General features: G+C 51.0%; 1 protein-coding gene and 1 long non-coding RNA gene across 2 annotated transcripts in view; one reads left to right on the forward strand and one right to left on the reverse strand.

Annotated features, from left to right (window-relative positions):
* The window catches only part of LOC109517718 (uncharacterized), a 31111-nt gene extending 14371 nt beyond the window's left edge, over positions 1 to 16740 (forward strand). Inside the window, exon 3 of the long non-coding RNA XR_002168600.1 lies at positions 16579 to 16740. This is a non-coding gene — a long non-coding RNA (uncharacterized LOC109517718). The remainder of the gene's footprint in view (positions 1 to 16578) is intronic.
* fibcd1b (fibrinogen C domain containing 1b) overlaps positions 2271 to 20922 on the reverse strand; it is a 44178-nt gene continuing 25526 nt past the window's right edge. Inside the window, exons 5-7 of the mRNA XM_019873047.1 lie at positions 17506 to 17602; positions 3809 to 3988; positions 2271 to 2790 (exon numbers count right to left, since the gene is read on the reverse strand). Of these exons, the coding sequence (XP_019728606.1) occupies positions 2525 to 2790; positions 3809 to 3988; positions 17506 to 17602 (543 nt within the window). The 3' untranslated portion in view covers positions 2271 to 2524. The remainder of the gene's footprint in view (positions 2791 to 3808; positions 3989 to 17505; positions 17603 to 20922) is intronic.

Consider the following 20922-nt stretch of genomic DNA (forward strand, 5'->3'; position numbering starts at 1 on the left):
CTGTGGAGCCATTTTACCAAGGCTTGGGGAAGGTGTGAAGAGGTTGCGAGTGTGGTTGGAGAACATTTGGGTGAGTTTTGTTGTGGGAAGCTGTGGGCACATTTTAGGAAGGCTCGGGGACCTTTGGGGCACGTGTGGCAAAATGTTTAAGGATGTTTGAGGACCTTCTTCTCGACTTTAAGGACAAGTCTTTGATCAGGGCGCTTGCTTGTGACTGCACGACTCCGCGTGGCTCGTCTTACCGGAGACAAATTCCTTGTGTGTGTGTTACAAGATGATTCTGATTCAGATTTGTAGGTTTTTAATCATCTCTTTGAAGAAAAAAAACCCAAAACAAAACACAGCAGGTGGGTGGTCAGGGATGGATTTCAGGTGACGCTCGGCTCCAACATTTATTGAACAAAGCAGCAACGTATACAATGAGCACAAGGTGGCGGTGAGGGCGACGAGGGGGTTTGGGCCAGGGGTGGGGTGGGGGGGGGGGTTCTTTCCGGCTTTTGGGGGCCGGGGCCTGGCAACGCCGCCGCCCCGGGGGCTACATGATCACGATAAGTAAAAGTTGCGTCAAAAACAATGCGCAAAGCCTTCCGTCGCTCGATACAAAGAGCAGCAAAGGGTGCGGGGTGGGGTGGGCTGGGGGGGTTGTACACAAGCGTCACATTACTTGGACACGCCGAGAGTTGAGGACCACACGCACATGCGGGTATTTTTCATTCCTTCTTTTCCAATTTCTTTTGAAACGTGCGAGGAGTTTTTTGCTTAGCCAAAACTACGGAAGAGCTTATGCCAGGGGAGTTTGGGAGAAAAATATTTGGAACAACTACAAAATAATCACAACAGTGTTGCCCACCAGTGAAAACATTTCGATCCAAATTGAGTCCATTTTTCATTCATTTTGGGGGGAACTCAAAAACAAGGACTGCAAATTTCTTTGTATTTTGGATTAAAAAAAAACCCACTGTTCTTCAAGAAAGAAAATCCCATGGAAATGATGTTTTAAAAATAAATAAATCAATAAATAGTCTGTTCATCTTTGAAATATTTGTCCGCTGGATGTTCTCATGCCTTTCCCGGAAGCAACTTTCGTGCTTCTGATGGGTTGAAACGAACTTGAACACTGTGAAATTTTCGACCCTTGCCTTTGGGAAAATGTAAAAATACCCTCTCGTTTGTGTGCCACTCGCCTCTCTCTCGCTCTCTTTCCGTCGTCATTTTGTTTTGCCCACGTGCGCACGTTGCCCACGTGCGCACAGGCGCCAAAGCGCACTCGGTCCGGCCGCTGCCTGTCGAGCGGCTTTTTTTGTCGCCTTCGCACGCGCGACGACGTTCAAAGACATCAGCGGAGAAGGGATGCGCGCATTCGGAACGTGTGCTTCGGGGGGGGGGCGTCACCTTCTGTGCAATACTCCAACTGGCCGCTAGGAGGAGTCCCTCCAACAGGCTGATGTTTGGAATGTCCCGCCTGTGCATTTTCTTTTTTTTTTTGCATGTGCTTCAGTTCAGTTTCTTCTTTTTCTTAAAGCGTGGTAACAAAACCCGGACATGCTCTAAAAGTCATACACGCTGTACAGTCAAATTTACATTTTTTTTTTTTTTCCTGTAAAGCTTTCGGTGAATCCAAAGAAAGGGACAAAGGAGGAAAAGGGCCACACTGGACACAAAATGTAGCACTAAATGACGAAAATAAAGCTACAATTGAAAAGTCTTTTTTTTTTTGCCTTAAAAATGTGAATGTTTCATTCATGGCAGAATTTTTTTTAATGAGGGTAAAGAATCATATTCTGAAAATCAAGTTGATTTTTTTTTTCTCCAAGTAATTGTTTTTGTTAAAAAAAACTTCCCCAAATTTGACTTAGTTTCCTCTTTTTTTTTTTTAAATAGTAAAGTACAATTTCCCTCCCTTAAGCTGACAAATTTGTTCCTGTGGTGGTTCCCCCCCTCACAGGTGGTCCCTAACATCCTCTTTCGTACAAATCAGAACAAATTCACCAAGGAAAACATCAATGCCAATTGCACTCTTTGTCTGTGTCTTGTCTTTGTATTTGTGTTTTATATATATATATATATATATATATAAATTTCATTCACATGTAATATAGATTTAAACGGTGCTTTTTGTCTCATTTGCATAAAAGGAAAGAATAAAATAGATATACAAAAAAAAAAAAAAAAGAAACAGAGGTGATGGGTCAGACACTCGGTTAGAACTGAAGGGAGAGTCCAGACACCAGACGACTGACTTGACAAACTTTTTTTAGGGTGGGGAGGGCAGTCTGCTGTGCACACTCACGTTCACGTGCACGCACACACAAATACAAAGTATCGGGTCACCAAGTGTGGTCTGGAATGACGTCCTCCGTTGTGTTCTCCTCTACTTCCTATTTCGTACTTCCTCGCTGGTTGCACAAGAAGGGAAAAAAATACTTATATTGGCATCCCCCCCCCCCCCCAAAAAAGACGCAAGTGGAAAGGGGAAACGGCGTCCAAAAGAAAAGGGGGATCGGCACGAGAGGAGGGAGTGGCCTCATTTGCCGTCCGGGTCGCGGGTGGGCCGTATCTTCATCTCGGAGAACTTGAGCGAGTACTGCCAGCCGGTCCAGGCCGACCACTCGATGCCGTCGGCGTAGGAGGTGTGCTGGCCGCGCAGGTACTGGCCGTTGAGGTTGGACGTGTGGCAGTTGCGGTACCACCAGGCGCCGTGGTAGAAGGAGGCGCAGTTGTTCTCCGAGTGGTCGTTGTCGCGGTCCTTGGTGGTGAACTTCATGCCGTTGTGCTTCAGGAGGGAGTCGCCTGCAGCCGGGGGAGGGAAAAGCCGTCTTGGCAACGGGGCCCAAGTCCGCGGGAAGCTTCGGATTTTCTACCGGCAAGCAAGTGACAAGTGCGGCCTTTTCCTTCCTGTTCTTTCCTCTCCTGCTTTCTTCCCTTTTGACGTTCTTTCTTAGCATCCTTTCAGCCCTTTTCCCTCTCTTTTCATCCCTGGCTTCCTTTCTTCCTGTCTCTTCATTTCCTTCTCTCCTTTCTTCCCGCCTTTCATTTTTTTCTGTCTTTCCTTCCCTTCCTTTCTGTTGCCCTCTTTTCATCGTGTCTTTTTCATATTTCTTTTCCTTCCTTGCTTTCTTCTTTCCGCTCCTCTCATCCTTTTGTCTCAAGGCTCCCTTCCCTTCCCTTTCCTTCCTATTTGCTTCCTTCTTTCCTTTTCACCATGACCCCAAATTCTTTGGGATGAGCGAACCCCCCCCCCCCCCCCCCCCCCCCCCCCCCGGCAATTTCAATCCAACGTGTTTTCCTCCTTTGCTTTGTGTTGCTGCTTTTGCCTCGTGGGGCCCCCCGCAACTTCCGTCGCTCTCATCTGTCGCCATTGGTTGGACAAATGCCCCCCACCCCCACCCCCCGCCCGGCCCGTGAGCGTCGGCGAGGGCGGGAACGGCGATCGAGCGGTAAATTGAGAGCCTGGCCTTTGGGCTCAGCTCCTTCTTTGCCACGACGGAGCGATCCAAAATCCTCTTTTGTTGGAAGATTCTGATGATTTTGTTGACGTTGCAAAGAAATGACAAAACATTTGTTCTCCAAAGTGCTTTTCCCCCAAAGAAATGACTTGGAAATACAACCCCCCCCCCCCACGAAAAATACAACTTTGCTTGAAAGATTGTTTTTGTATTTTTTTTTTTCTTCCTTGAAGAGCGACCTCAACGCCCGCTTTCTCGACTGACTCTCTCCGTCCCGCTAAAAGCTGACGTGCTCTGCGTCGTGACGACGACTTGCCCGCGCGTCCTAACTCCCGAAAGCACGGCGCTCGTCCCAAAGTTACCTGCGTTGCCCGAGTAGTCTCCCACCGTCAGCGGGTAGCCGTCGTCGTCCGGGTCCACCGAAAAGAGGCCCACGCCGAAGGTCCCGTACTGGGCGTAGGCCGTGCCGTTCTCAAAGTCCTCCAGGTCGATGCGCAGCTCGTAGTTGCCCTGGACCGACAGAGCGTGGATCCGCTTCAGCCCTGCAGCGGGGAAACGTCACGCAACGGCTTCGGGTGAAAATTTTCCAGCCAGGTCTTAAGATGGCTGCTTCGCAAAGAGTCAGCTATGGTTCAACTTTTGAATGACCAAGGGGGGGGGGGACACCAATTTTTTTTTTTCCCCTGCATTGGAACACTAGAACATCAGGGAAAGGAAATGAGCTCAAAATAGTTCCTCAATTTTTTTTTTCTCATGAAATTTCTCCCCAAGTACCTTTTAGCCCCAAGTCATGCGACTTGTATTTACACAAGGCAGCACCTTTTAAAATAAACCACCAAACAGGCAAAATGCTTTTTGTTTTGTTTTTTTTTTTAAATAAAAATCCAACTTTGCTCGCGTAAGATTTTTATTTGGTGGCCCCAAAAGATTTTTTTTTCCAAGATAAAAATTTGGATCCAGACTTTTTTCTTGGGGGGAAAAAAATGTGTATTTCCTTGAAAAAAAAAAAATCTGTCTTCAACAAATGTTTTCTGCAAAACGACAAGCTTTTTCGAGTGAGGAAATATTCTTCCAAAGCATATCAAGAAAATGAACCCCGATTTGTTTCATGAAAAAAATCCAACCAAACACGGGCCTTTTTTTTTTTTTTCCTGTCCAAATTAGAGCTGGCGGTTGAGCCTTGAGCTGCTTTCGCTCAAGCGCTTTGCCTGCTCAAGTGTGAACGACATCATCGGGCGCAAACCAAAATGGCCAAGGACCACGTGCGCCGTGCAAGAATCTGCGTTTTTTTTTTTTTGTTTTTTCATTGAAAGATTTGACGTGTCTTGTGCGTTCAGCACTAATTAGCATTAAGGCCATGTCCTCAGGCCGTGTATCTTGGGGGAGGGGAGCAGAGTTGTTCTCTATTTGTGACTTCCTGCTAATCAGGCGATCCCGGAGTGCCGTTTCCCCCGGCGGAGCAATCAGCATCCGGCGCATTCATTCAGCCAGCAAAATACCTGCAAATTCGACAAGCGGCCGTTTGGAACAATAGCGTTTCATTAAGAGCCAGGTACACCTGAGCGTTTAGATTCCCGCGCCGGGACGCGGCTGCCGCCACTTGGCTTGTGTTGCTCTTTAATTATTCCAAATTAGAGCCGAACCGCCATTCTCCGGGGCTTTAATTAGAGACCGAATTAAAGTTATGTAAATACACTCTCGCCGTCTTATAAATAGTCGCGCGTGCGCCTGCGTGGACGTGCGTCGAGATGATTATTTTCTGAAACAGAAAAGGGCCCAAAGTCTTTTGAAGTTTGTCAAATGACTCCGCGGGGTGGTGCTCCCTGAGGTGACGGAGCGACAAGGCGCTCTCTTTCAAAGGGGAACAACAGCCAAACTATTTCTGGCCGTGTGGCTTTTTATTCACTTGTTTATCTTGTCGTCGTCGATTCAAAACGCGTCCTCGAAAGTTCAACTCGCCGTGCTCCATTTTGGCGTTCTTGTTGAGCGTGGGGGATTCCCCCCTCCCCCCCTCAAAAGAGTAATTAACAGGGGGCGGGGGGTGGATTCCAGCTTTGTTCTTACATATAAATGACTGTGTGTGTGTGTGTGTGTGTGTGTGTGTGTGTGTGTGTGTGTGTGTGTGTGTGCGGCGTGTACATAAAAAAAGAAAAAAAACATGTTCAAATATATATATTTTTTTTTATATGTGTGTGTGTGTTTTGAAGGCAGACGATCCCTAAATCCACCAGGGGTACGCTTCCACTACTTTTCTCTGCCGCTCGTGACATTTCTCGCAGTTAATTATTCATCATGCTTTTCTCCCCGCGTTGCCCGGGGGGGGGCGGCAGCTCCTGAGACGACTCGATAGGAGAGAAGCCGCTCCCATCTTTGCATCACCCGAACTCGAGCCGTCCTCCCCGTGTTTCTTTCCACCGCGACACCTTCACCCCCTCAAAGCCTTTCACGCCCATCCTTTGACTTCCATCTTCCCGTCGAGCTCCGCTGAGATTGTGGCTCGCGAGGGGCGTAGGGGGCGGCAGATGATGTCTTCGAATTGCGAGGACGGCCGTCGGGGGAAAGGGCGCCGAGCGGTCCCGGGGCGAGGCGAGGTCATTTTTCAAGGCGTGAACATGGCGGATCCAAATTTCAACGGCGCTAATATTGTACTCTGTGTCGTATCCGTGTGCATTTCAGCAGTCCGAGTCAACGAGTGCAAAGAAATTCCGTCGTGCATATGAGAGCATTTCCGTCGTGCGCGTGAGTGTCTTTTATCGGTTCATAAGTCCAGAGGATGCTCTTCGGTGGGGTTTTGTGCATGAGCGCAGGGGGAAACAACTCGGGGTGGTGCATGAGAGCATTTCAATGGTGTGAATGAAACCAGTTCAGTCGTGCAGAGAAGCCAAAGAATGTCCGCAGTGTGGGCGTCGAGCCAACGAGAGCACGTCTTCGGCATCGGGGCCGCGTGAGGAGATGGCGGACAACGGTCGCCGGGCCCTTCGTCAAAGCCTCGCGATCGTCGTCGAGAGCAAAAGCGACATCCAAAGGGTTGGAATAGAAAAGAACAGAGACCGGTGTGCGCTCAACTGCGACACCCCAAGACCTCCCGCGGCGGCGGCGGCGGCGGCCCCGGTTCCCGAAGGCGATGGTGACATTTGCCGGGACAAAGAAAGAAAGAAAGAAAGAAAATAATGGTCTGATTTTGTCACGTCTCGCTTTTTCTTCTAAAGCGTCTGCCTGCCAAGACGGACGGAGCCCCCCAATCCCACACCCCAAACTGCCTGTTGGTTATCGATGCAATTCCCCTTTTCGGACCGCCAAGGGAAGCTTCGTGACGGGAGGGAGGAAGAGGAACGCTCCTGCGTCTTGATGGCACGGCGGAGGGGCGGTGGCGGCTCGAGACGCGCGACATCCCCAGGCGGAGTCTAACTCGGGAATGTGTTTGCTCACTTTGCCCACAGCGCCCTCATTACCGCTTGTCAGGAGCGACATTCCATCGCTTTTGAAGTTTTTGCGTTATTTTAGGGAAGCAGCTGCTGATTTTCGAGCAGCGCTTATTTGGGGTGGGGGTGGTGGGGGGGGGGTATTGACAGCGATCCATGTCGCTGTTGTGTTGGGCTCCGTGGCAGAGGACAGATACCATGGGCCAAAGGTGTCTGTCGGATGGCGTTGCTACGCTTGATGCTAAAGCGTGCCAATGGGGCAAAAAAGTGAGATTGATCGAAGGGAAGAGGAAGCCCTTCTTCTTGTCATCGTGAGCTGCACATACGAGATTGTGGGAGATGTCCTTCTAAGCGGTCAGATCCCCTTTGAACGTTCTGTTGTGCAGCTGACATCATTGCGGGTTTCGCCGGCCTCCAGACAAGACTGGCAATGTACGTGCCCAGTGCAAAACTGAACTTGACACAAATTCTCTCTTGTCAAGAACGGAAATGGACCCGACCGGGACACGAGACCGTACCGACGTCTGATGACTCCGCCAGCTTACTTGAAAATGTCAACACTGGCCGCGGCTCTTTGCTGTCAAACATCGACCAGGTCCTTTCTCCAGACCCAGACCGAGGTTGAGTTTGTTTGCTGGAGAGTGCGAGGAATCCTGAACCAAAGCTTTGTGAACCAACCCTGCACTGACGGAATTCAAACTCGACTCTCCCGTCGACTTCAGAGATTCAACATGACGACTACTAAGGGAAAAAAAAAAAGCCAGACCGGCGTTCGACCATGTTGGGACCAGCTCAGCTCACGCTGAACTCCACTCGACTCCCTCCCAACTCCCGCCTGCGCCTGCTCGTCGGCTCCCGCCAGCTGTCACTCGCCCCGGCGTTCCCTCCCAGTGCTCATTCCGAATGAATGAACGCCGGCGCGGTCGCTGGCTTGTTGACGCCGACGGTGTGAGCTCAGAGCCGAGTCCGAGCCAGGGAAGCAAGCGGACCGAGTGGGAGGAAGTACTTCAGTAGCACTTTCCAATGACTGTACTATACTGGAGTATTCATGAGGGGGCAAAAAAACCCAAAAAGCACACGCATCCAGATGCGAGGATCTTCTTTCAGATTATCGAGCAAATAATACACTTCATGCTATTGATCATCGCTCTGTCGAGGCTACGGAATGCCGATCAACAGCCTTCAAGCAACTACTTCCGCCACTCAAGAGACAGATTTGGAGTCTTAATTTCTCCAACGGCGCTTTGCTTTTACTCCCTCCATTTGAAAACGCCTTTCCTATTTGTTCCTTTCTGCCTCCCAAAAAGGCGCAATTATTTAGCCGCCGACAACTCAGCGAGGCGTCCAGGAGCCCGCCCATCCTGGATGAGAACCGAACGGAATATGAACGAGGATGGTCCCCACCCCCCACGCACCTCTGCGCCTTTTCGTCCCGCCGCCTCTGCCCATTCACCGGCGGGGTCTATTTTCTTTGGCGAGGCAAGGCCGTGTGCTAATTGGCAGTTTCCGCTGAAGATTGAGCAGCACACCGGTAGATTTCGACTTTTGCGTTCTCGCGGCGTCGCCCGCCCACGCAATCCTTTTCCTCCCGCGCCGCCGCGTTCGCACAGGACGTCGGGCATTAAGCATCGCGGCGAGAATAATTCAGGCGTGGGTAATTTAACACTGAGGAGGTGGTAAAAAATGTCTGCCGCGACGCCGCCATTCACCGGCTTGATGGATGGGGGGGTGCTTTTTTTACTCCGCCAGCAAGGTTATGTGCCTGTGGCGAGGCGGGGCGCGTTGTTATCGGCATTCACTCGGGAGGCTCCGCTACAGGATGCCAGTTTGTTGGCTCGCTCTCCCTTGACTATTACCGTCGTTCAAAAGCAACCCCAAAAGGTGCAACGTTGCAATCATTTGCCCAGAGTTGGCCCATTCACTTGGAAGGCTATTTCATATTAGCGTGTGGCTAGCCTCCTTAGCTAAGCAGGCCACGCCTCTGTGGCTCAGTTGGCTTGGCCTGCATTTACAATCGGTCCAAAACAAAAAGCACGGCACAAACTGAAAAGAGGAGCGCCGAACCATATCCTCAATCGGGAGCAATTGACGAGCCTTGTTAGCTTAAGAGGCAAAGCGAGCCCTGTTAGCTTGGCAAACTATGTCGCGATATTGGAGACATTTACAGTTCCCACTGGTGCCTTATCCCCGCCTGCCATTTACCCGAATGCGGAAGGTGGTGATGCACAGTCGCTATTTCACACGGGAGCATGTAGCTCGCGGTGATAGCTTACACGGCTACGTTCCGGATTAGCCTCGACAGGTTCAGGGCTACGTTATGGATGTGACAAATCTGTTTGGCGCTAAGTGGGGACTTTTTTCCTTCCCGTGTGAATTTCTGAATTTTCGTCATTGACGTTCGAGACTGTCGGGTCTGCGAACGTCCAGCGTATGTCTGAAAAACGAGCGGACGAATCGGCGTTCCGCCGGAACAAGACCATGAACGTGACGCGGGCGACGAATCCGAGATCGGGCCTGCTTGTGAGCGACTGTTGGACACTTGCGCCGCCGAGGGTTTGACCTTGCTTTTCGAGAGGCGCGTATGAAATGAGAGCGAGCCCGACAGAATTTTTTTATTTGTTTTTTTGGGGTGAGCATAATGAGAATCGCGATCGAGCGAATGTCCGAAGGGAGCGTGCGGCTTTCAGAGCCTCCAGCAGTGTTTGCCTGATTTGACATTGCTACATGGTCATCACTAATTAATCACGACGCATCATTAAAATGCTACCGTTTGCAAAGCCCCCGTCAAAGTTTGAGTCGTTTTATTTTTGCGACAAATAATGAACCCAAACGCCGCAAGCGACAAGGTTTTTCGCCGGTGGCAAGTTAAATAAATGAAACACGACAATTGGATTCATTCCATGAAAATGTGACATGCTTCATTCCAAATGTGAAATTGCACAAATCGTTTTTGACTTACGGTGACTGAATCAACATCAACAATTGTCAGCGTTGTTGAAATTGTTTTTTTCTTGTTTTCAGAAAACAATTCCAATTGATTTTATGGCATTTGTTAAAATGGCACGTTTATATTTGCATGCATTCAACGGCATTGTGAAATGGAGTGCTGGATGAAGGTTACCGACCTAATTGCTTAACATTTATTTCATCGATTATTTCCAGGCCTTTCTATTGATTTCGTGACCGAATACCAAAGGCATTCAAAGATTTTTCTCATTGACTTGAATGTCGAGAGGGGCCGGATGAGGTGGCTCGGGATGCCTCCTGGACGCTTCCCCGGTCAGGTGTTCCGGATATGGAGGCCCCCGCGGACGAGCCGGGACACGCCGGAGAGGCGATTGGGCTCCCGGCCGGCCGGCCTGGGAACGAATTTCTCGGGATCCCCCGGTAAGGGATGGAAGAAGTCCAAGCTTCCCTGCGAAAACTTTTGCCCTTGTGGCCTGACCTTGGATTAGCGCTCGAGAATGGATGGATGGATGGATGGATGGCCTTGAAAAATCTTTACAGACTTATTTCATCAGATTTAAATATTTTTTTTTAAAAATGTAAGGACCGACTTATTTATTTGGATGGACCGATTGCCTTCCGCAACCCGTGGTGGCCTTCCTGGGGATTTGGCCAATCAGACCATCAGTCACTTCCTTGATGGGCACATTTTTTTCCATGTCAGATGCACAGCTGTGGCACAAACGAGCTCTCCCAGGCGCAAGTCGTCATGATAAAAAATGCAAACAACTCCTGTTCAAGTATGACCTGATGAGCATGCAGTCATGTTTAAGACGCCGACATGCCTTTTGACAGCTTCTCAAACACCGTACGCTCCCACTGGCGGGTAAATATTTCATCAGCGTGAGGGGGGGGGAATTCCCCGCAATCTCCTGTGCTGAATCTCCTTTGCAGGGAAGGAACAATAGGGCGGCAGGCGCATGCTGATCTCAGCTCCCGAGAGAGGAGTTTGAATTTACCCTCCGCGGTGATCATCGTCTCTTCAAGAAACGGAGAACAAAAGCCTTCAAAAATTTCTCAACGGGGCGGGCTGTCGTGTGCGCGCCCAAGCAACGGGCGGCGCTCCATCTCCCCGAATCCCCAAGAGTTTTCACCAATCGGAAGACAAATCTCAATTTCACGTCGGTGTGGACAAAACGGGGCGCGATGGATGCAAACCGGGGATCGAGGATATGAAGAAAAAGGACAACCAAACACGGTCCTATTTCGGAACGCAGGCCGGGCAGGAGCAACCGCGCTTTCGTGAGCGTCCCGATCATCCAATCTCGGAGCGGCCCGTCTCCGAGCCGCCGCGCATGTCTGACTTCCGCCTCTTCGTCCATTGGCCCGGCCAAAACGAGTCTGGACTGCGGCTGCGGCGCGGGCAAAATAGCCGCGCGCTGAGAGGCATCAAATGGAGCCCTCGGGCTTTGTGGAGGATGGCGGGCGCGTTTTCTACCTCGCGAAATGACGGCCAATTGCGACAAAATTGCGCCGCCGCAATCCGGAGCGGACGGCCGACCCATCGGCAATGATTGCGCCGAGCGAGCCTCTCCCGAAGGAAACGCGGGACGCCGGCGGCCCGGCCGAGGCGTCGCCTTGTCGGCGTGGCGGCCAATTTGGCGGGGCCGGAGAGCCCCCGGCCCCGCCCCACCCGACCTCATCACCGAGCAGGAATGATGCCCTTGAATAATTGATGGCATCGGAATGGCGGATTGCAGGAGCCTTAACTGAAAACACTTAGCTGCTCTTTGAATAATAGATCACCGAGGGGGATTGGAGTAGTCTCTTGGTGGTCACGCGGGAGGCCTTACCATGCTATCATTTCACTGGCACACACACACACACACACACACACGGCTACTCCATCACCTCCATTCAACTGTTGTTATTAAGTGCAGCGGAACCTCAATTGAGCAGCCTCGTCAGGGGCAGCGGCTGGAGCCCGTTGTCCGTTACGTCCCAGCACTTTTTTTGTCGCCGACTAAAATACCCAATTGGGCACGGGTGTCAAACGCAAGGCCCGGGGACCAGACCCGGGCCCGCCACGTCATTTTATGTGGCCCGCAAAAGCAAATCACGTGTGTCCGCAATCCTTGCTAAAATCTGGAACCAAATGTCAAATTCTCATTTGTGATCAATGACGTTGAGATTTTGAGGTCATTTTGTTACCCTGTGTACACTCACTTGAATAATAATTCAACAAACTATGATAGTGGCTGATTTTTGTTGTGTCCTTTGGTTTTGTTTTTTTGTGGAATAATGCCTTGAGATGATGATGAAACGCTCTTGTGGTCATAACGGCCCTCCGAGGGAAGCTGTGAGGCCACAAAAATGCGTTTGAGGCCCCCGGGGGAGGGGGGCATTTTCTTGGGATCCGACGATTCTGGTTCTTTGATTCCATTCCGCTTCCTCATGATTCTCAGTTTCAATTCTCCGAAAAGAAACAAAAAGGTTTTTTGGGGATGGAATTGGATCGAGGTTTTTCATTTCATGAACTTTGACCTTTTTTGAGCAATTTCCGCCGAGTTACTCAAAGGGCTATTCGGAACCTGTACCTTCGTATCAAACCTGTGAACTTGAATTTTTCAGCGTGGGAGGACGAAATCAGAGGCGTGCGATGGGCTCTTGAATCATTCTTGACGTGCAATTGATTTGCATTCAATGTAAGCTTTTTGTCGCTTTTTGCCTGTTGAAAACGACGAGGGAAGAGGACCCTCCTCCCCCCCCAAATCAATCAATAAATCGCATCCGAAAATTGCAATACGGGCGAGAAAAAAATCAGAGATCCCGTTTCCAAACGGCCGCCTTCAAATATGCCGCACGGCTAATCGAGCGCAAACTCAGCAGACAGCGTGGCACCAGCTCCACAAATATCTTTTCAGACAAACGGTCCACGCAGCCCGCGGCGAACGCTCTCAGCGCAACACTTGAAAGCGGCACTCTGGGCTTCGGGCGCGGCATGAAACTGCCGTCGCCGTGGATTGTAATTATGCGCGAGCGGCAGGGAGGCTTCGGGCTCTAAAACCAAACGGCAAACGAGGCGCACTGGCCCAGTGTGTGGGCAGACGCTGAGTTTTGCCGACTCGAAGGGATGGGGTGGGGGGGGGGGTCACCCGCAGGTCAGAGGATGTCGGCAAAGCGAACTGTCGCATGTTTATTCAGTCTTCTCACTGCGTCTTATGCATATCAAGTAGCAGAGTGGGATAGCTGAGTGCCATTGTAACTTCCCGACTAGAAAGGACAACGATAAACACAGGCTAATGTTAGCCTAGCTCGTTGCCGTGCCGCCTGACGAAGGTCCCGCTCAAATAATTTGCCGTAAACTACAATGTGGACCAAGTGACAAGGGCGCTCGACCGGCGCCGCTGTTGTGGTCAGCAATGGAGATGATCTGGCGCTCCTCAGTTATGTCTGAGGTCACAAGCCCAAAAATAAGTGGGCAAAAAAAATGCAGGCTGTCACCCTTGCAGAAATGCTGCTGCTTTTTGTGCAAATCATCGCATGGCAAGAGCGTAAGTAAAAGGGGCTGCGTTGATGTGCATCAGCCCGTGGGCAAGGACACATGATTAACTGGACCAAGAAAAAAAAAAAAAAAAAAAAAGGTGTCTGGAGCTGCAAAAAATTAAAAGCCTTACTATGAAGGCAACACATGTGGTCTGTATCTATAGTAGCTAAATTAGCGTATGACAGTGAAACTCCTTGACAACGAAATCTACATGGGCGAAAATACCCCCGAGTGTGAAAAAATCTTCATGCATGAAAGCCATTACCACTTTTCTGGTCAACCTACAACGAAAGGGTCCTTGTATAACGCGGCCAACGTAACTCCGTATGCCCTTCGCGATGCTTCTGTTATGCAGCCGACGCAGTGGTTGCAAAGATGCGTGGCCCCTTTCGCTCCGTTTGATAAGGTGAGCATGCACAATGGCGTGCTGCCATGACTCACACTCGCTTCTGTGCACCCGCCGCTCATGATCGAAACACAACAATTGCGAGACGGAAACAAAAGCGCATTGACAAGCGGCGTTACACTTTGCGAGACGGCGCAGGAACGCCGAGTGTTCAAGGTCATCCGCCCCGGGTCGGCGAATCCCAATTGACGGCGACGGGTTGTTTGCCGCTTTCTCCAACCCGCTTCGATAATGTCGGCGTGCGAAAAACGCGCCTTATACACGGTCGCCGGCTCCGAGGCGACGAGTGCAAGCGGGCGCTTCGGCTCTCCGCGGACCAATTGAGAAAATGCGCTCAGCGTTGTCTGCTCGTGACGAACACTGGCCACTCACGGATGCCTACCGCTAGTTGCTTCGTACAAAGTCACGCTGATTGACTGTCGTTTAGTCTAGTTTGGCTCCAAATGAATGCCCGCGATGAAAAAACTGCTGCCGCAAATGTCCGCTCTGGGTCGATTCATGCAAAGTCACGACGACAAGTCGTCACAACAGAGTGCCAATGCTTGCTTGCTTTTTGTCTTCTACTACTTGGTAACGACGACTTCAGACCAAGAAGCCGTTGTTGTTCACGTTGCCAACCATCGGCACCGCGTGAGGACATCGCCTCGTCAAAGCGATGAAAATGAATGAACGCGAGCGGCACACCCCAAGGAGCCGCATCTCAATTGGGCCGTCAACAGCGATCCTCCGTCTGCGAACATCTTGAAGGAGGTCAAATTCAACGGGGAAATCGTGAAATCAGACCGTTCACGCTATTTCGGCTGTTGCGGCGACACCTTTATTTTGTATTCCGGACCCGACCGTAGACAATGCAAGTCATTTCTGGACACGGGGACGAGCAACGTCCGTTTGAGCCGGAAAGCCCAAGGGTGGGCGTGGCCAAGTGGCCAGGAGGCTTTCTCAGGCCCGGCCCGCCCCGACGCCCCCGATCCGTAACATCCGCTCACGTGTCTCACATCCTCGGGCGAAAGCTGTCGCGCATCAAATGAATTTGACGAGGTCTCGCTTGGCGCTCGCTACAGCTGGCTCATTAAACACTCGACGAGGCACATTAGCATTTTGGGGCTTTATTTTATTTCTTTCTGCTTTTGGGGAGAATGACAATCCGTACGGGGCTACATGTGTTTTGTTTGGCCGCCGCCGATCAAGCACGTTACGGCTGCGAATACGACAACCTGTGACGTCGTTGACGGCAGCCGCGCCGCAGCCGATGCCGAGAGCGCGCCATGCAATTAGGGCCAAAGTCTGCTTCCATTTTGCCCGCCGTGCTCCCGTGTCACCCAACGTGATGCCTCACAGATATCCACAGGGGTCCCTTTGGAGTGGCCGCTTAGTTGATGAACTCAAAGTTGTCGTGGGCTGAGCCGCTCCGAGGTTTGGTTGCCGACTTAAGTCTCCAAGGGGAGACTTAAGTTGGCAAGACCATCGGTTGCTGCAGCCGAGTGGCGACCGTGGAGGCTGCTTTCGCTTACCAACGTTGGAAGAGAACAAGGGTCTCCTTTAATTACTTCTCAGAGCGAGACCAACATCATCCAAGAGGAGTCGAGGGATGACGGCAACAACCGTGGAGACTATGGGCAGCATCCCATTTGACGTTTGATGAGCTTGCGTTTCTGCAGTATTTATTTCGCGGCGCGAGACCCATTTGAACCAATTGGAAACGAAGGGCAACAAGACAAAGGACGGTTGCCGTAAACTGAGGAATAACAGAATGGTCACCAAAAGTAGAACCAGGGTCACCTTCAACCATTTGGAGGCCGGAAACGCCTTTTATCCGAGGAAAGACTGCGGGCAACAAGTCAACGACCCATCGCGGCAAAGCGGAGACTGCGGAGTATCCTATCGGCTGCCGACAATAGAGGAGGCTCTCCTGAGTTATTTCTTAGCATGAGACATTTTAGCGAAGGGGGAAACGAACGGCAACAAGCCCGCGGACACTTGCCGCACATTGGAGACAAGTGTCTCCCGACGTTCTCTCCATGCCTGAGACACATTTTATCCGAGGGTAAACAGGAGACCATCGCAGCAAGGTGGAGAAGCCGAGGTATGACAGCAGTCACAAACAAGTGAGGGGTCCTTCAATTCTGACTCAGCACGAACCACCTTATCCAAGAGGAGATTAAGGGGCCTTTGTCCAATTGCCATCTCAATCTTCCGGTCCCGCGCCGTCTGCTTTTCCCTCCCGAATCCTCTCGACGAACTTTTGTCCGAATTGGTAATGCAACCATCTGGCTCGCTTGTTATTTTACTTTGCGGCTATTTGCCCCAAATCTCTCCGGGCTGGCGCGCTCCATTCCAAACAGGACGTCGGCTCTGCGGCGCGAGGGCCGTCTCCCCCGGAGGCACGTTGCGCTCCGAAATTGTTGGAGAGAGTGCGGATGAGAGAGAGGACGTCTTTTCCGTCCGGGAATCTTGACCCACCGCGCGTGCGTGTTTGTCTCCAACCAACTTCATCTTTCTCTTCTTCAGGCTCCGTTTGCTCTTCCAAACTGATGTGTGGCTGAGATGAGAGGTTTCAAAGAGGCGCGCGCGCAAACAACACGGTTACAACTGTGAAAGCTCATTAAAACTCTGAGGCCGCAGCCAGATTTCCTCGGGAAACAACATCTTAGTGAAAGATTAGCTTTTTTTTTTTTTGTGCGGGTGGGGGGGGAGTGCAGACAAATGCGGTGGTTGTTGTTGTTGGTCTTTGGAGTGGCTTGGCACCAAAGGCTTTCTCACTGTGTACTTTAGAAGGTAAGTTGTTTGTTTCCCCCCCCCCCCTCCCTGCAGCGACCTTGTCTGAAAGGCACCCGGCCAACTCGGAGGAAAGTCGCAGCTTGACTGAGACCGACTGCATCCTCGCATGGCGCCGTGAGGGGGGGAGGCCGAGGCGACTCGCTTTGGCGGACAGCTCGTAACCGTGGGGCTTTCCCCCCGAGGAGACGCAAGAAAGGACGCTCGCAAACAGATATCGCGGGAAAACGAAGCAAGTGTTTCTCAGCGTGGATTTCTCAGCAAAATGATCCAAGTTGGAGACGAACGTCAGCTCGAAATCATCCTGTTCCAGTCAAGGGGAGACCGGGAAGCGTCAAGCGCGCAGGAGGCAAGGGCCCGCGACTCACATGCATCTTGCCGCTAACAAATAATCAAGGCCAATGACAGTCTCCCTGATCTATTCCTCTGTCTGAAACTAGCGACTTCTGTCTTTAGATACAATGCAATAACATGCTGATTTATATAGCGCTTTCACAACAGCTGCAGCTGTAACAAAGCGCCAAACAAGTAAAATAATACGCACAATAATACACGGACAGTCGATGTCAGGAAAAGTCATAGTTTATCCAGTAGGAGACTGAGGGCAGCAAGACAAAAAAACTCTTGCAGTGAAATGGAAACGAGTGTCATACCGCTAACAAACAACCAAGCAGAATGACAGTCTCCCTTATCGATTCCTCAGAGTGACGGCAATTTTGTCCAAGAGGAGACTTGGGAACGCTGAAGAAATTTGAGATTGTGGAGCGAAATCCTCCAGCATCAAAGTAATCGCACGTCTCAGTCAGAATTGGACACAGGAACAAATCATCGAGGAAAACTAGGCTCATGTTTTTATTCCTCAGCGTAAGAGCACATTTTATCCAATAGGAGACTAAGGGCCAAGAATCTGAGGGTCAGTAACACGCTAAGCTAACCTTGAGCTCCCCCCCTTTCTCCACTTACCAAGCCAGTGTTCACCGGTGATTTTCCCGAAGCCCTCGCGGTAGCTCTCCCAGGCCCGGAAGAAGTTGACTGAGCCGTCCTCGCGGCGCTGGATCACCTACACAGGACGGGACCAAACGGGACAAAGCGGCACAGGGGGTAAGCAAACCAGATCGATCGCGTTTCATCCCGCCTCTCTGATGACTCATTCAAAGCGTTGGCCCGAGCTCATTGCGCAACGCACGCGCGGCACGCAAAATCAAGCCAGCAAACGAACACAAATGAAGTGGCCAAAAGGCAATTTGTCAAAAAAAAAAAAACCCTCCAAAAAAGAGAGGACCTAATTAAACGTGGATTGAATTGAAGTGGAGTTCACGGCGGAACCTGTGGAAATGGCTCTCGGCGCGCGATCAGAGCGCTGCTTTGTAATGGAGCGCGTCCAATTGGGGCAACCTTTGTCAGACAAGCCACAAAAAAAAAAAAAAACGGATTCCGAGCGGAAACGTCCACGCGTTCAAGGTTCCCGATTCTTCCTCATCTTTGAAGATGGCATCAGGCAGCGTCTGCGCACACCAACCAAACGCCGTCATCGCGCTCGCGCCACCTTTGGGTGTTTGGCGCCCACGCGGTGTCGCTGAGCTCGGTGGAAAATGACGTGTGACCGTCTGAAGAGAAACGGCTGGAAACTTTTGCCGGGTCACCGCCAAGCGGTTGGCCGCTCGTCAGAGTCCACCAAGTCGGCCGTTCGGTGCGGCTGCGGGTGAAAACGTTCCCTCGGCCGCCTCCCTCCCTCCCTCCCTTCAATCGCGGCCGTCCTTTCCTCCGCTTTAATGACGAGTCGACCTTGGAGGCGGCGCTCTCTCTCCGTCGTCCGGACGGGCCTTTTCGACCAGTTCAGGTCGTTATCCTGTTGAAGGACCCGGAAGCGCCCACCACAACTCCCTCGATCGTCTTGCGATAGGTTCGGGGCACCGCGCGCCGGAAGCAACGTCTGCTTTTGTTCATTTCATTGACATTTGAAGGTCTCATTGGAGATGCGGCTTGTCCCTCGCCCGTCCTGGCCCCTGACATCTGGATTCTGGTCTTTTTTTCCTGCTGCTTCTCCTCCCTTCGCTTCACCTCCTCCTCCTTGAGATTAGGATTCTTACCGTCCGGCCCGGATTATGGCCTGTTTTACTGCCCTTTCCCCCGGCCGAGAGAATTTTTCCCTTGCTCGAATGGTGGGTGGAGATCAAGGAATGTTGATTTGTTTTTTTTGTTTTGTTTTTTGGTGCGACGCCCTTTGAGACTTTTTTTTGAGGCTTTTTAAATCAACTCAACTTTATCGGCGTATTTGTTTTGAGAAATGATGTCCGCCCATTTCTTGACGTTTCTATTCTCCTTTCCTCATGGAGGCAGACAGACAGACGGACAGGCCGCGCATGGATCTAATTTCCTCTCGGCAGAAATGTTGGCCTTATCTTGAGCCGCGCAGATGCGAAGGTCTCATGTTGACACCTTTCAAACCATAAACGGCGAGCTCCCGTGTTTGCACTCCACATCAAAACAACCCCCCCCCCCACCCCCGCTTGCCACCGCGCCAGCTCCGAAATTCCCACATCCTCGCAGTGTAGCTCGAGGGCAACAGCCGATCAAAGTTGCGTCAAAGTCGAGGCGCGAAGCGTCCTATCAGGTCGGCGGGAATTAAAGCCGGTCGTTGCCGCCGCCGTCAATCCGCCGGGTTGGTGCAAAAGCTCCGCGTTTGGAAGCGCTCACCTTGCGAGCCCATCTCCAAACAGCAGCGGGCTGTTCATGGAACACTCCAGGCCTGAAAATTGCATTTTATATTGCAATAGTTCCGTTTGAATGAAAAGGATCAATTGTCTTCACCTCCTGTGGAGTTAAACCAAAAAAAAATCAAGGCTGAATCTGGGACAGTGGCAACCTCTTTTTGTTTTTTTTTTTGTTTTTTATATAGCGCTGCGCTCTCTTCACATCAACCATTCTGCAGTTCAATTTCGTTCTCTCCGTGCAGCTCTTAGGTATTAAATTCTTTATTTGTGCTGTTCTACATGCTCCACAAAGTCGAAACAACCCATTTTTTTTCCCCCCCTCCCGGAGCTACCTCCAGTCTCGTCTGCTTTGCGACCTATTCAGACATCAGAAAGAAAGCTGCCGATAGAGACACTTTGAGGTCACTCAACAATCTGCGAGGAAAGTTGGGAAATCGGTGTCAGGAAAAAAAAAAAAAAAAATGACGGCTGCAAGTGAAGCTCCGAGCTAGGGGGAAGTGCTGCCTTCGCATTCAAATACAACCAGGACCAAAGTGTTGACTTTGGCTAATGCGGCCATGCGCTAGTTGGGAGCTGCGATGTCATGGTTTCATTTCATTTCGACTCTTAATTCGGTTCAGTTGAATTTGTTCTGAGAGCCAGTTTTGGAGTTCATCTTTTTTTTTATTTCTCCAAAATAAATTATTAGATGAATTAATTAGATCGACAAACTGGATGGAAATGCCTGCAGCAGGCAATGAGTCGTTTCGGACCTTCTGGGGTCTTTTTTAACGTGACCCGTAGGTGCTGCTGTTTTGGTGTGCGATGAAGTTGAATCAACTTGATTCTGGGCGAACGGTAGAGTCCAAAAGACTCAAACGTCAATCCCGCCGCGACATCGCAGCCGACGCTTTGCCTTCGTCCCCGCGCTCGGATTTGCATACGTCGCGTGAACCTCCCTGTCGCCGCGCCAGTAGATGAAGGCGACTTAACGAGCCGCCTTAAGCACTTCAACGGGATTTCTGTCAGCGGTGCCGCGCACAGATGGGACGCCGCGACAGCCCGAACGGAACGCCGGAGCGAGAATCAACCTAAGCTCATATTTAAAAAAAAAAAAAAGCTGTTTGACAATCTGGCACGTGAGGGGCCGGAAAGTAAGCAGGCGTGCCGGTGGCGAGATGTCGCGGCGTTCGCAGCACACAAGAGCCGATCGCTGCGCGCAACCGTTGTCAGCCTAGCGGCCCTTCCGGCGCTAAAACGCGCCTGCGCCAGCTCACAGTTTGATGCGCAATATGACCATTGAACAAATCCAATGATGAAAAGCGAAAGGACACTTTTCCGAAGCGGCGCGTGCCGGTGAATGTTTTCTAATCCTATTAGAGAGACAGATGTGCGACGAGCGCGGCGGCAACAGGCGGGAGCAGATGGAGAAGCGCAATCATCCTCCGGCATTTTCTTGATTTCTAGCCGATAAGATTATTCCTGGCCGTCTGCGGCAAAGCCGCTCGGTGTCGCATTGAAAGAGAAACCTGCTTCGCCGTATGGCAGGAAGCCGCTTAGCTTCAAAAAAAAAAAACATGACGGAGTGATCGTGTCGGTTTCCCGAAACGTGAACGTGGACGTTCACCACAATGAGGCAAAATCGGCGCTGGGAGCGAACACGGCTGCACGCAAAAATTGAAGCCCG

The sequence above is a fragment of the Hippocampus comes genome, unplaced genomic scaffold, assembly GCF_001891065.2.
Source record: "Hippocampus comes isolate QL1 unplaced genomic scaffold, H_comes_QL1_v1.1 scaffold333, whole genome shotgun sequence".
NCBI lineage: Eukaryota > Metazoa > Chordata > Actinopteri > Syngnathiformes > Syngnathidae > Hippocampus > Hippocampus comes.